The sequence below is a fragment of the Oncorhynchus tshawytscha genome, linkage group LG15 (genome assembly GCF_018296145.1).
Source record: "Oncorhynchus tshawytscha isolate Ot180627B linkage group LG15, Otsh_v2.0, whole genome shotgun sequence".
NCBI lineage: Eukaryota > Metazoa > Chordata > Actinopteri > Salmoniformes > Salmonidae > Oncorhynchus > Oncorhynchus tshawytscha.
The window spans coordinates 34,533,819-34,549,930 of record NC_056443.1 but is presented as its reverse complement, the minus strand read 5'-3'; the positions used below and the strand labels follow the sequence as shown (position 1 = coordinate 34,549,930).

General features: G+C 45.1%; 1 protein-coding gene across 1 annotated transcript in view; it reads left to right on the top strand.

Annotated features, from left to right (window-relative positions):
- The first annotated feature begins 696 nt into the window (after window positions 1–696).
- The window catches only part of adam19a (ADAM metallopeptidase domain 19a), a 225,117-nt gene continuing 209,701 nt past the window's right edge, over window positions 697–16,112 (top strand). The window contains exon 1 of the mRNA XM_042297818.1: window positions 697–923. Coding sequence (XP_042153752.1) covers window positions 698–923 — 226 coding nt within the window. The 5' untranslated portion in view covers window position 697. The remainder of the gene's footprint in view (window positions 924–16,112) is intronic.

Here is a 16,112-nt window from a genome sequence, read left to right as displayed (position 1 = left end):
AGTAAGGCTTATTCTCATATCATAAGGCTTATTCTCATAGGATTGAGATATCTTGTTTTCTTCTTTCTCTGTTTCTTTGGCAGATAAACATGATTTGAGTTGGTGAATACATTGTGTGTGGGCCTTAGCTATAGCTATAGATAATGCCTTTGCCCACAGATCAATAGTTCAATAGTTCAAACTTAATTGGTCTGAATCTATGCCTATTTACTTGCTTGGTCAATCCTAGTGGGTCAAACTCTGGCTATCTGACTCACTAAATAGACATCATCAATGGATTACTTGGTTGTTGTATTGTATTTTTTTATTTAACTAGGCAAGGATGTTAAGAACAAAACTGTTCTGTTCTTAACTGCCTTGTTCAGGGGCAGAACGACATATTTTTACCATGTCAGATCGGTGATTCGATCCAACAACCTTTCGGTTACTGGCCCAACGCTGCCGCCCCTTTGTATGAGCGGCTCAACACGTATATTTTTATCTAGACACGTTTACATGTTCCTAATATAATCCATGGACTCATGCACACATTTCATATGATGAATTATAACTGACAGACATCCTTTCAACTGAAGATACTTTTTGATGGACAATTAAGCCGGTCATTTTACTGAAGCGCATCTTTCTGACAACCGGGAAACAGGGGCTGGGGTTGGGGTTGGGCTCGCGGTCTTAATCAGATCCATTTCTTGTTTTGATGCGTGCGCCGCTCCGGAGTCAAAGCAGAGAGAGCGAGGGGAATCAGTGCGAGCGACGAACGGGAGGACGGATAACGGTACCGAGGACAACAGGGATGTACAGCAAACATAGGCAGAAAAATGCCCAAATATCACCGGCACAATGTGGACGTTCGCTTATTATGTTGTCTTTGCTACTACTGAATGGCATACTGGAAAGTGCAAACGGAGATACCCGAGTACAAGGTATAGACAAAAAAGAAAGGCACTCGCCTTTGTAGCATAGCCTACTTACAAAGTTATTTTCCTCTTTTCTATCTACCAGTTGCGTGTCGTGTGGCAGCACCCGAGCATTGTTGATAAGACGTTTGCTTTCGTGATAGAAAACAAACGACCGGATCTATTTCTTGTTATTTTGTTGATGTGTTCTGTTTGTGTCCAACTCCTGTGTTTTTAAAACGTGACGACGAACTGAAGGCTAATGTCAGCGATCCAACTTCCCTCGGAGTAGTTTGTATTCTACAGTATAATGTCCATAAAAGGAAGAGAATTGAGACGAGTAGCTTATAATGAATAAGGTAGTCTTACAGTACAATGTGGCCGTTGTGGTTATAACCACGCCAACACCTTATTAATAACACCATGTTTATTTTTATAAAAGTGGCAACTCATAAAAATATTCTAGTTGTTTGAAAGTGAATTGTCCTTTTTAGGTGATAATAGATATTTTGAACTTCGCTGATACTGACTTGAAAGAGTATTTGGACTCGGAGTTCAATACTGCGTATTAAATATCCTGAAATGAACCATAACGTTTTATGGAATATGTACAGTTATATCACAATTATTCCTACAGTAAGTTAAATTTAAAAAATCACGCTGAGAGTCATATCATTGAACTGCACCAGGTCAATAGATGCAAATGAGCTATATTCAATCAAATCCTGCATGATGATTTACAGGAAAATGGTGAAAAATGCAGTCCGGTTTAATTTTAGTTCACGCTGAGTAGCCTATATGAATGTAATGTGTGTATTATTTCAGTGCATGAGGAATGCAGTTTCTTAACACGCAGCTCAAACCTGGTTAAAGTACAACTGGCATTATTTCTGTATTTTGAAAGTTAGATATCTTGAAAACTTGCCCGACATGCAAAACATTTTGGGATTATATCGACAATGGACTACTGAAACCAATACCGAAATATATTTTTTGGGGGGGCTGGAATTTACCTTGAACTTTTTTACTGCAGTGGGCTAAGTCAGGGTCACACAGAGTGTTTCTTGGTAGTCTTAAACAAATCTACTTTGAAACAACAGTATCCACCTCACACACATGGTTATGGGCTTAAAAAAGGAAGACAGGTGTACCATGTCAGATATAGAATTGAAATATATGACATTTTGAGTTTGCATCCCAATATTACAATATCACAGAAGACTGAAATATAACAACACTGTTTGACATAGAAACACTGTATTTTCATCCGTTTTTAAATAAATAAAAATGATAATGTTGATTAATTATTAAATTATGAAAAATATGAATAACATTCCACCCATGAGGCCACTAGGACTTTTGACTGCAGGAAAGAGAAACTGGGTTTGATTGAATACCACCTTTTCTATAACTCTTTAGATTACTATTGTTTGGTTCCAGATAAGGCGAGGCAATATGGCCTAAAAATCAGATCTAGATTTTCTCACATTTATGGCTGATTCACGATATATATCTTGATTAAAAAAAATATTTAAAAAATCTCTAAATAAGCGCTGTTGTAGAATTACAGGTAAAATACGCTGCATTTCAAACAGTCAGCTATAATCTAATGAGTTTAGGGCTTGTGAAGGTGGGGCGGCAGGGTAGCCTAGTGGTTAGAGTGTTGGACTAGTAACCGGAAGGTTGCAAGTTCAAACCCCTGAGCTGACAAGGTGTTGTTCTGCCCCTGAACAAGGCAGTGTGTTGTTCTGCCCCTGAACCCACTGTTTCTAGGCTGTCATTGAAAATAAGAATTTGTTCTTAACTGACTTGCCTAGTTAAATAAAGGTTAAAAAAAAACTTATACCAAGGCTAAATTTAAGCCTACAACCATAAGACCCACTAATAATTTAATAAAAATAGTTTTAACTACTTTTGTTTTCAATAATCACTGATCTGGCTTTCAAATCTGTCTATAAAAATGTATTTTTTGTTGTTGTTACAAATGTAACTATAACCATGCAGAATGCAAATTCACTAATAATGACTTACTTATTCTAGCAGGCATTAGGCTATAGACAATAAACACAGGGCACAGCAACGATCTCTAAAGCCCACATGCTAGTGATTAGGGGTGGCAGGTAACCTAGTGGTTAGAGTGTTGGACTAGTAACCGAAAGGTTGCAAGAACGGATGCCTGAGCTGACAAGGTAACATTCAGTCATTCTGCCCCCTGAACAGGCAGTTAACCCACTGTTCCTAGTAACTGAAAGATTGCTAGATTGAATCCCTGAGCTGACAAGGTAAAAATCTGCCGTTCTGCCCCTGAACAAGGCAGTTAACCCACTGTTCCTAGTAACTGAAAGATTGCTAGATTGAATCCCTGAGCTGACAAGGTAAAAATCTGCCGTTCTGCCCCTGAACAAGGCAGTTAACCCACTGTTCCTAGGCCGTCATTGAAAATAAGAATTTGTTCTTTAACTGACTTGCCTGGTTAAATAAAGTAATTATCCAGATTATCTTTATATTTCAAGTTTAGCCAACTTGGATCTATTTAGTAGCTAACAAGGTTGAACAGTTGCATTGTTATGAACACACCCTTCTGTCTCCACCTGTTTTGAACAGCATGTTAGCCTGTCCACTTTGTTCAGATGTTGAAATCAAGTGGCCCACCTTATTTCTCAGAATGAGAACGAGTTGCCAATTCCTAATATTAATTGTGTTTTATGATGGTTCGACATTTATAAAACACAGACTAGGCAGCTAGTATAACAGACTGACTAAAATGCTGTACGTGGTACCCCAATGCTGCTCGCGACAAACTGAGCATTCATTTCTCAGAATCTATGTTCATTTATACTCTCATTTTAGTAGTGTCTGCTCTGCGCACAATTTGAGTAGTCGAGACATAAAAAATGATATTGTGAGAAAAGTTTACTTCTCCACTATTACAGTAAAAATAATGTCTCAATGTGTTTTGGTGTCCATTTAACCGATTCTGTTCGACCAAACCTCAAAATGCAAATAGTGAGTTGAAACCGCTCGTCAGAGAGGAAGATGTGATCTCTTAACATGGTTGGCGTGAGAGGCAGGGGGAGGGGCTTGGTGTGTAAACCATAGAGGAAGATGTGATCTCTTAAGATGGTTGGCGTGCTAGTGGTTAGAGGAGGGGCGGCCTAGTGGCTAGAGGCAGGGGGAGGGGCTTGGTGTGTAAACCATAGAGGAAGATGTGATCTCTTAACATGGTTGGCGTGAGAGGCAGGGGAGGGGCTTGGTGTGTAAACCATAGAGGAAGATGTGATCTCTTAACATGGTTGGCGTGAGAGGCAGTGGGAGGGGAGGGGCTTGCCTAGTGTGTAAACCATAGAGGAAGATGTGATCTCTTAACATGGTTGGCGTTGAGAGGCTAGTGGGGGAGGGGCTTGGTGTGTAAACCATAGAGGAAGATGTGATCTCTTAACATGGTTGGCGTGAGAGGCAGTGGGGGAGGGGCTTGGTGTGTAAACCATAGAGGAAGATGTGATCTCTTAACATGGTTGGCGTGAGAGGCAGGGGAGGGGGGCTTGGTGTGTAAACCATAGAGGAAGATGTGATCTCTTAACATGGTTGGCGTGAGAGGCAGGGGGAGGGGCTTGGTGTGTAAACCATAGAGGAAGAGGGTGGAAGCAAGAGGGTTCACTCTCGCAAAAAAGTGGTAGCCTAGTGGTTAGAGGGGGCGGTAGGTAGCCTAGTGGTTAGAGGGGAGGGGCTCCAGGTCCAGTGGTTAAGTAAGTAGCCTAGTGGTTAGGGGGCGGTAGGTAAGTGGTTAGAGGGGGCGGTAAGCCCTATGCGTTTCTATGGCTTATTTTGAACCTAAATATGTCATCTGCCTTACCGCCTTTGGGACAACGACTCCCATTGTCAGGGACGGAGACGTGCATCTCGTTCATTATATTTAGATCTCTGGTGTAAATGGGAAGGTGCACAGAGGAGCCAAGAAACGAGACCAAACATGAGAACAAGCGGACATAAAGGCTCATAAAAACGCGGAAAAAATACAAATTTGAGAACATCGCGAACAAACATACATTCAAATGAATCGAATGAATTCGATATATCATCCAGCCCTCGTTTCAGACGCAGAACAGAAAAACCACAGTCCGTGTATCTCTGTCACCAGTTACACCAGTTTGATGCTCTCTGTTGGGGGAGAATTTCCTCCCGTCACTTGTAAAGCAGGCAGCCTAGTGGTTAGAGGGGGGGGCGGTAGGTAGCCTAGTGGTTAGAGGGGGGCGGTAGGTAGCCTAGTGGTTAGAGGGGAGGGGCGGTAGGTGGTTAGAGGGGGGGTAGGTAGCCTAGTGGTTAGAGGGGAGGGGGGGGCGGTAGGTAGCCTAGTGGTTAGAGGGGAGGGGCGGCAGGTAGCCTAGTGGTTAGAGGGGAGGGGCGGTAGGTAGCCTAGTGGTTAGAGTGTAGGGGGGCAGGTAGCCTAGTGGTTAGAGTGTAGTAGGGCTAGTGGCAGGTAGCCTAGTGGTTAGAGGGGAGGGGCGGTAGGTAGCCTAGTGGTTAGAGGGGAGGGGCGGTAGGTAGCCTAGTGGTTAGAGGGGAGGGGCGGTAGGTAGCCTAGTGGTTAGAGTGTAGGGGCGGTAGGTAGCCTAGTGGTTAGAGTGGGGAGGGCGGTAGGTAGCCTAGTGGTTAGAGGATAGGGGCGGCAGGTAGCCTAGTGGTTAGAGTGTAGGGGGGCAGGTAGCCTAGTGGTTAGAGAGTAGGGGCGGTAGGTAGCCTAGTGGTTAGAGTGTAGGGGCGGCAGGTAGCCTAGTGGTTAGAGTGTAGGGGCGGCAGGTAGCCTAGTGGTTAGAGTAGAGGGGCGGCAGGTAGCCTAGGGGCGGCGGCAGGTAGCCTAGTGGTTAGAGGGGAGGGGCGGTAGGTAGCCTAGTGGTTAGAGTGTAGGGGCGGTAGGTAGCCTAGTGGTTAGAGTGTAGGGGCGGCAGGTAGCCTAGTGGTTAGAGTGTAGGGGCGGCAGGTAGCCTAGTGGTTAGAGCATTGGGCCAGTAACCGAAAGGTTGGTGGATGGAATCCCCGAGCTGGTAAAAAACTGTCGTTCTGCCCCTGAGCAAGGCAGTTAATCCACTGTTCCCCGGGCGCCAAAGACGTGGATGTTGATCAAGGTCGGCTTCCGCACCTTTCTGATTCAGAGCGGTCTTTTGTTTAGACATGTAGCTAGCTAGCTAACTAAACAATTAACCATGATCCCAACTCATAGCGTTACTACCCTCCATGAAGCTGCAGGTAGCTAACCAATCAGGTTCAACAGGTTCATTCGTGCTTCTACACCTGCATTGCTTGCTGTTTGGGGTTTTAGGCTGGGTTTCTGTACAGCACTTTGAGATATCAGCTGATGTACGAAGGGCTATATAAATAAATTTGATTTGATTTGATTTTGATTTCATTAGGCTATAACTATTAATGTAAATGGCTCTGACATATTAATAATATTACTACACAGATCATACACATACCGTTAGCTAGCGAGCCAGCCAGGTAACATTAGCTAACTAGCTAACAGTACACTTTAACTTGAAATGAAAATTACTTTCTGACAAAATTAAAACCTGTAATATCTGAAAATGTAGCTAGCTAGACTATTTTACCGGTATACATCGGTGGACTCTTCTCCCTCTCTGTCACGGATGCCGTGGTTCCCCTTAGTTTGAAGATGTAAGCTGGAGAAAGGTGTTTTATACAACAGCCTTCTGTGTGTTCTCTTTTCGACACCCTCTGCAAATTTGCAATCAAACGCCAGAATTTTCTCCATCTCCTTAGCTATCATAATCTAATAACACCGGGCATTGCACTGAATTTAAAACTCGGTCCTCCAGAAAGTGGAGGGCCACACATAGAATGGATTATCTACACTGACCAGCTCATGTTATAGACAGAAGCGTGCTACATGGCAGACCAATCCGAACTCATTCTGTCGGCATGTCCAGCCCATCCATTATCTCAGCCAATCATGGCTAGCGGGAAGGATCCCCGTATTTTTCCGTGGCTAAACCAACTAGGCTCGTTATTTAACTATTTTATTTGTATTTGTCGAAGACGCATACTTTTCAGTTTTTCCGAACTCACTTCACTCACGTGCGTAAGAGGGAGGCTGGCGCTGCTGGCACATATGCAGATCAAATACACCTCCGGAACGCCGATTCAGCTGTCCTAATAATTCTAAAGATCGCTCAGAAAACCAGGTGTTTTAATCGGCATATGCTTACTTAAATTTGGACCTTACGCTGATTTAAGAAAAGAGAGAGGCGTTTACATAACTATTTCCATATTTTATAATCAGTTTAATATCAAATTATAAGTGTTCATGTAAACAGACTCATAGAGAGAGATTGTATAGTCACACTGGTTCCATTGCCTATATCTCGGGGCGGAAACAAATCTAATTCCAACGCTATACGTCTCGGAGCAAAGCTAATTCAAGTCATGTCGGATCATTTTTGGAGGGAGGAGATGAGACTGTGATCTAATCTGTCAAAATCAACAAAGGTTTATACAGAGACCCTGAGTCGGGATGTGGCAGAGGACTTTAAGAAAAATAAAAAATAAACAACATTCAATTTGTTTCTCCACCTTTTATGTCAAACCACAGCTAATGCATTTGAAACAAGCTATTTTCTCTCAGTTTATCATCAACAGTACTCTTCTCTCTTATTTTGTCCAAACTAGCTATCACTTAATTGCCTTATTAGTTCTTGTTAGCCAACCCATCTCGATCCCCATGCTAACTGCTAACTTTCACTCGACTTCAGCCTACACTTAGGGAGTAAATATCAATAATCTCTTATCCATCATTGTGCTTTTCAAATTGATTTCCGCTCAGCAGTTACTTATAACACATATGCCTTGTTTCCGTGCATTTACAGCAAGACCTATTTACAAAGTACCGTATGAGTCCTGCTGTCCACATCCTCTGCCTTTCAGGGCCTCGACTCGGGAGAGAGAGTGTTGGTTCGACTCGGGAACTTGAGGAAGATGTAATGGAATGAGAGCTCTCAGAGAGAGAGCGAAAAGGGGAGAGAAAGTGTTGGTCTAACTTCCACGGAAGAGCAGGAGGAGGACGGACGAGTAGGAGGAGGACGGATGAGTAGGAGGCAGACTTCCTCTGAAAAGCTCAACCTTCATTAGTCGCCTGCTCCTATATGTATTTCACCTCTTTTTCTCTCTCCGTCCTTTTGCTAACTACAAATATGCAGTCGGTTTGACCGTAGGTTCCCTCTCCTCAAAGGTTTGATATGTGGACTATAACAAGGCGTCATGCCCCTTTTTAGTCCGCCCACTAATGAAAGCCTTTTTAGTCCGCCCACTAATGAAAGCCTTTTTAGTCCGCCCACTAATGAAAGCCTTTTTAGTCCGCCCACTAATGAAAGCCTTTTTAGTCCGCCCACTAATGAAAGCCTTTTTAGTCCGCCCACTAATGAAAGCCTTTTTAGTCCGCCCACTAATGAAAGCCTTTTAGTCCGCCCACTAATGAAAGCCTTTTTAGTCCGCCCACTAATGAAAGCCTTTTTAGTCCGCCCACTAATGAAAGCCTTTTTAGTCCGCCCACTAATGAAAGCCTTTTTAGTCCGCCCACTAATGAAAGCCTTTTTAGTCCGCCCACTAATGAAAGCTCTTTTAGTCCGCCCACTAATGAAAGCTCTTTTAGTCCGCCCACTAATGAAAGCCTTTTTAGTCCGCCCACTAATGAAAGCCTTTTAGTCCGCCCACTAATGAAAGCTCTTTTAGTCCGCCCACTAATGAAAGCTCTTTTTAGTCCGCCCACTAATGAAAGCCTTTTTAGTCCGCCCACTAATGAAAGCCTTTTTAGTCCACTGTGTGGGATCCTTTTAGTGTCAGTATTCATATCCCAACTGTTATGTTTATGTATTGCATAGCCACTGTGTGTAGGGTAGTTTAACAGTGTGTAGAGGAGTTGAACAGTGTGTAGGGGAGTTGAACAGTGTGTAGGGGAGTTGAACAGTGTGTAGGGGAGTTTAACAGTGTGTAGGGGAGTTGAACAGTGTGTAGGGGAGTTTAACAGTGTGTACTGGGTAGTTTAACAGTGTGTAGGGGAGTTGAACAGTGTGTAGGGGAGTTGAACAGTGTGTAGGGGAGTTGAACAGTGTGTAGGGGAGTTTAACAGTGTGTACTGGGTAGTTTAACAGTGTGTAGGGGGGAGTACATACTTAGAAAAAAAGGTGCTATCTCGAACCAAAAAGGGTTCTTCGGCTGTCCCCATAGGAGGACCCTTTAAAGAATCCCTTTTGGTTCCAGGTAGAACCATTATGGTTCCAGGTATAACCATTTTGGGTTCCATGTAGACCCCTTTCCATAGAGGGTTCTACATGGATCCCAAAAGAGTTCCACCTGGAACTTAAAAAAGGGTTCTCCTATGGGGTCAGCTTCAGAACCCTTTTGAAACCGTTTATGTTAGAGTGTACATCTATTTCTAAAAGCCTTATATCAGGATATGTAGCCCACTATGATGCCCCATGCATAGCCTCTATGCATGTATTTGTTCTCTCGGTTCAGGGAAAGTTTCCAACCACTTGAGAGATGAACTGGATTTCAGCCTTTCTCTTACACAACAGATAATCACAGTATAGCGGTATTGGAGGAGGATGATGTGTCAGTAGTTATTTAAACCATTACCAGGTTATATAACCTGAGTGCTTGAGAGGAAGCTATATTCTCCCATCAATACTATTTTCCCGGTTCCCACTGTCAAATTTGGAATAAAGCCACGCGGCTTTACAGCGCAAAACTTCCATAGGTCTTTTTCAGATTGGCTCTGTAGTTTGTTATTACAGTGAGACCAACACATTGCCCTGTAGAGTTGAACCTATCCAGCCATCTTAATAAGGGAAGTTTCATTGAGAAAAGGAGGTGAGCAAAGAGCCGTGGGCTCTCGTTAAGCAGTGTCAGGCTTGACAAGAAGCCACTTTCCCTTTGCAGCACACTTTACAATTGGCTGATGAGTTTTAGCACTTGAATATCATGGATGGCGAGAAGAGAGGCCAGAAGCCAGAAACACCACCTTGTTTACAGGCCCTCTGCATTGACTCTGAGTGGGAGAGTACACTCTGTACCATAGGAGAACCCCTTTTGGTTCCAGGGGAACCCTTTTTTGGTTCCAGGTAGAACCCTTTTTGGTTCCAGGTAGAACACTTTTTGGTTCCAGGTAGAACCCTTTTTGGTTCCAGGTAGAACCCTTTTTGGTTCCAGGTAGAACCCTTTTTGGTTCCAGGTAGAACCCTTTTTGGTTCCAGGTAGAACACCTTTTGGTTCCAGGTAGAACCCTTTTTGGTTCCAGGTAGAACCATTTTGCGTTCCAAGTAGAAAGGGTCCTAGATTGAACCCAAAAGGATTCTACCTTGAACCAAAATAGTTCTACATGGAACCAAAAAGGGTTCTTCAAAGGGGTTATCCTATGGGGACAGCCAAATAACCCTTTTAGGTTCTAAATAGCAGCATGTTTCTAAGCGTGTAGACATGCTGACTCGCTGAGAGAAGCGGGGCTGTCCTCCTGCTCTTTCCGTTCCAAACGGTCTCATTTGTCTGCCAGAGAGAAACGGGGGCTGTTGGAAGATCCATGGCCCGGGGTGGTGGGAATGGAACGCCAGGCAGCAGATCATCCTCCTCTCCTCCCACCACCAGCGCCTCCACACCTCTCCCACCTCCATCCCCTATTCATCCACCATACCCGTCTTCTCCCCCAGCATTTCCTGCCTCACCCCCTTACTCCCCCGACACACACCGTTTCACAGAGAGACCCAGACAGAGAGACCCAAACAGAGAGACACAGGCAGAGAGACCCAGACAGAGAGACCCAGGCAGAGAGACCCAGGCAGAGAGACCCAGACAGAGAAACCCAGACAGAGAGACCCAGACAGAGAAACCCAGACAGAGAGACCCAGACAGAGAGACCCAGACAGAGAGACCCAGACAGAGAGACCCAGACAGAGAAACCCAGAAACCCAGGCAGAGAGACCCAGACAGAGAGACACAGGCAGAGAGACCCAGGCAGAGAGACCCAGACAGAGAAACCCAGACAGAGAGACCCAGACAGAGAAACCCAGACAGAGAGACACAGGCAGAGAGACCCAGGCAGAGAGATCCAGGCAGAGAAACCCAGACAGAGAGACCCAGACAGAGAGACCCAGACAGAGAGACCCAGGCAGAGAAACCCAGGCAGAGAGACCCAGACAGAGAGACCCAGACAGAGAGAGCATGAAAATTGAGGACCGTTATCTGATGCCATTTTGCCAGTAACTCCGTATCAGCGAACATGTTGCTCTCAGTTCTTTCTCCATGTACGCTCGTTATGCACCTGAGGGAAAGAAGGAGCAAAGGATAGCCGGGGAGAGGAGAAAAACAACTGGGAACAGTATGGGATTCCGCATGCATGATTTGGAATGGGGCAGTGTAGCGAACAAGACAGGATGAAAGCTACCATTATGTCTTATCGTCTGTTCTGCACTTTGTGCCATACAGATGTTGCCGGAAAAAGAGTTGTGTCAAACAATGTGAAAAGGCATGGACATTAGTGTGAAGGATCCAGATCTGAGATAACAAGTTGATTTTCCCCTCAGGAGTTAGTGATACAAATTATCACAAGTTAGTGATACCAATTATCACAAGTTAGTGACCATGGAGCCTCTCTATACAGATACTGTCCATAAGGAAGGTGGAATGTTCACACAGTCTGTGGTACTCATCTCACTCTCTCTCTCTGTCTCTCTCTCTCTCATCTCTCTCTCTCTGTCTCTCTCTCTGTCTCTCTCTCTCTCTGTCTCTCTCTCTCACTCTCTCACTCTCTCTCTCTGTCTCTCACTCTCTCTCTCTGTCTCTGTCTCTCTCTCTCTCTCTGTCTCTCTCTCTGTCTCTCTCTCTGTCTCTCTCTCTCTCTCTCTCTCTCTCTCTCTCTCTCTCTCTCTCTCTTCTATCTCACACGCCGCAGGAAGACCTGTCAGATATATGTCACCTCTCTCATTGTTTTTCCTCTAAAGCCCTTAGCGACAGCTTGCTGGGTTAACAGAGAGACCCAGGCAGAGGTGGAGGCTTCGTTGGAGTATCCTCTTGCTTCCTCTCTCTTCCTGCTTCTTCATGGTCCCCTGTGGGATAGAGAGAAAACAGTAAGAGAGAAGTAGAGGGTGATAGGAGAGATAAAACACTGACATGTAGAGGGTGATAGGAGAGATAAAACACTGAGAGATGTAGAGGGTGATAGGAGAGATAAAACACTGAGAGATGTAGAGGGTGATAGGAGAGATAAAACACTGAGAGATGTAGAGGGTGATAGGAGAGATAAAACACTGAGAGATGTAGAGGGTGATAGGAGAGATAAAACACTGAGATGTAGAGGGTGATAGGAGAGATAAAACACTTACAATGTAATAAGAGAGAGAGAGAGAGGCAGAGAGAGAGAGAGAGGGAGCTGGAGAGAGGAAGAGAGAGAGAGAGAGGGAGCAGAGAGAGAGAGAGAGGGAGCAGGAGAGAGAGAGAGAGGCAGAGACAGACCCCACGGAGCCCCAGGACAGCAACATAATCAGACCCAACCAAATCATGAGAAAACAAGAAGATAATTACTTGACACATTGGAGAGAATTTACCAAAAAACAGAGCAAACTGGAATGCTTTGGCCCTAAACAGAGATTACACAGTGGCAGAATATCTGCCTGACCAGTATGACTGACCCAACATTATGGAAATCCTTGACTATGTACAGACTCAGTGAGCGTAGCCTTGCTTTTGAGAAAGGCCACTGTAGGCAGACCTGGCTACACTTCCTAACCTCCTGCCAAATGTATGACCATATTAGAGACACATATTTCCCCTCAGATTATAGAGACCCACCAAGAGTTCAAAAACAAATCCAATGTTGATTAACTCCCACATCTATCAGTTGAAATACCACAGTGTTCCATCACAGCAGCAAGATTTGTGACCTGTTGCCACAAGGAAAAGGGCAATCAGTAAAGAACAAAAATTATTGTAAATACAACCTATATTTATATTTATTTATTTTCCCTTTTGTACTTTAATACAGTATATGTACATAATATGATATTTGATGTCTTTATTCTTTTGGAACTTTTGTGAGTGTAATGTTTACTGTTAATGTTCTATTTGTTATTTCACTTTTGCTTATTATCTATTTCACTTGCTTTGACAATGTAAACATATGTTCCCCATGCCAGTAAAGCCCCTTGAATTGAAATTGAATTGAGACAGAGAGAGTAGTCAGATGTGTTTAGGTATGTGAGAAACAGGGAGAGAGAGAGAGAGAGAGTAGTCAGATGTGTTTAGGTATGTGAGAAACTGGGCGCGAGAGAGAGAGAGAGAGTGTCGTCAGATGTGTTTAGGTATGTGAGAAACAGGGAGAGAGAGAAAGAGAGTAGTCAGATGTGTTTAGGTATGTGAGAAACAGGGAGAGAGCGAAAGAGAGTAGTCAGATGTGTTTAGGTACTCCCGGCGCCGACAGAGATGGCCGCCTCGCTTCGCGTTCCTAGGAAACTATGCAGTGTTTTTTTTTTTTTACGTGTTATTTCTTACATTAGTACCCCAGGTCATCTTAGGTTTCATTACATACAGTCGAGAAGAACTACTGAATATAAGATCAGCGTCAACTCACCATCAGTACGACCAAGAATATGTTTTTCGCAACGCGGATCCTGTGTTCTGCCTTTCAAACAGGACAACGGAATGGTTCCCATGCAGCGACCCAAAAAAACGACTCCGAAAAAGAGGCAAACGAGGCGGTCTTCTGGTCAGATTCCGGAGACGGGCACATCGTGCACCACTCCCTAGCATTCTTCTCGCCAATGTCCAGTCTCTTCACAACAAGGTTGATGAAATCCAGGCATGGTAGCATTCCAGAGGGACATCAGAGACTGTAACGTTCTTTGCTTCACGGAAACATGGTTCACTGGAGAGACGCTATCGGAGGCGGTGCAGCCAGCCTCTCCACGCATCCACGCATCGCGCCGACAGAAACAAACATCTTTCTGGTAAGAAGAGGGGCGGGGGCGTATGCCTTATGGCTAGCGAGACATGGTGTGATGAAAGAAACATACAGGAACTCAAATCCTTCTGTTCACCTGATTTAGAATTCCTCACAATCAAATGTAGACCGCATTATCTACCAAGAGAATTCTCTTCGATTATAATCACAGCCGTATATATCCCCCCCCAAGCAGACACATCGATGGCTCTGAACAAACTTTATTTGACTCTTTGCAAACTGGAATCCATTTATCCGGAGGCTGCATTCATTGTAGCTGGGGATTTTAACAAGGCTAATCTGAAAACAAGACTCCCTAAATTTTATCAGCATATCGATTGCGCAACCAGGGGTGGAAAAACCTTGGATCATTGTTACTCTAACTTCCGCGACGCATATAAGGCCCTGCCCCGCCCTCCTTTCGGAAAAGCTGACCACGACTCCATTTTGTTGATCCCTGCCTACAGACAGAAACTAAAACAAGAGGCTCCCACGCTGAGGTCTGTCCAACGCTGGTCCGACCAAGCTGACTCCACACTCCAAGACTGCTTCCATCACGTGGACTGGGATATGTTTCGTATTGCGTCAGATAACAATATTGATGAAAACGCTGATTCGGTGTGCGAGTTCATTAGAACGTGCGTTGAAGATGTCGTTCCCATAGCAACGATTAAAACATTCCCTAACCAGAAACCGTGGATTGATGGTAGCATTCGCGTGAAACTGAAAGCGCGAACCACTGCTTTTAATCAGGGCAAGGTGACTGGTAACATGACCGAATACAAACAGTGCAGCTATTCCCTCCGCAAGGCTATCAAACAAGCTAAGCGTCAGTACAGAGACAAAGTAGAATCTCAATTCAACGGCTCAGACACAAGAGGCATGTGGCAGGGTCTACAGTCAATCACGGACTACAAGAAGAAATCCAGCCCAGTCACGGACCAGGATGTCTTGCTCCCAGGCAGACTAAATAACTTTTTTGCCCGCTTTGAGGACAATACAGTGCCACTGACACGGCCTGCAACGAAAACATGCGGACTCTCCTTCACTGCAGCCGAGGTGAGTAAGACATTTAAACGTGTTAACCCTCGCAAGGCTGCAGGCCCAGACGGCATCCCCAGCCGCGCCCTCAAAGCATGCACAGACCAGCTGGCCGGTGTGTTTACGGACATATTCAATCAATCCCTATACCAGTCTGCTGTTCCCACATGCTTCAAGAGGGCCACCATTGTTCCTGTTCCCAAGAAAGCTAAGGTAACTGAGCTAAACGACTCACTTCCGTCATCATGAAGTGCTTTGAGAGACTAGTCAAGGACCATATCACCTCCACCCTACCTGACACCCTAGACCCACTCCAATTTGCTTACCGCCCAAATAGGTCCACAGACGATGCAATCTCAACCACATTGCACACTGCCCTAACCCATCTGGACAAGAGGAATACCTATGTGAGAATGCTGTTCATCGACTACAGCTCGGCATTCAACACCATAGTACCCTCCAAGCTCGTCATCAAGCTCGAGACCCTGGGTCTCGACCCCGCCCTGTGCAACTGGGTACTGGACTTCCTGATGGGCCGCCCCCAGGTGGTGAGGGTAGGCAACAACATCTCCACCCCGCTGATCCTCAAAACTGGGGCCCCACAAGGGTGCGTTCTGAGCCCTCTCCTGTACTCCCTGTTCACCCACGACTGCGTGGCCACGCACGCCTCCAACTCAATCATCAAGTTTGCGGACGACACAACAGTGGTAGGCTTGATTACCAACAACGACGAGACGGCCTACAGGGAGGAGGTGAGGGCCCTCGGAGTGTGGTGTCAGGAAAATAACCTCACACTCAACGTCAACAAAACTAAGGAGATGATTGTGGACTTCAGGAAACAGCAGAGGGAACACCCCCTATCCACATCGATGGAACAGTAGTGGAGAGGGTAGCAAGTTTTAAGTTCCTCGGCATACACATCACAGACAAACTGATTTGGTCCACTCACACAGACAGCATTGTGAAGAAGGCGCAGCAGCGCCTCTTCAACCTCAGGAGGCTGAAGAAATTCGGCTTGTCACCAAAAGCACTCACAAACTTCTACAGATGCACAATCGAGAGCATCCTGGCGGGCTGTATCACCGCCTGGAGCGGCAACTGCTCCGCCCACAACCGTAAGGCTCTCCAGAGGGTAGTGAGGTCTGCACAACGCATCACCGGGGGCAAACTACCTG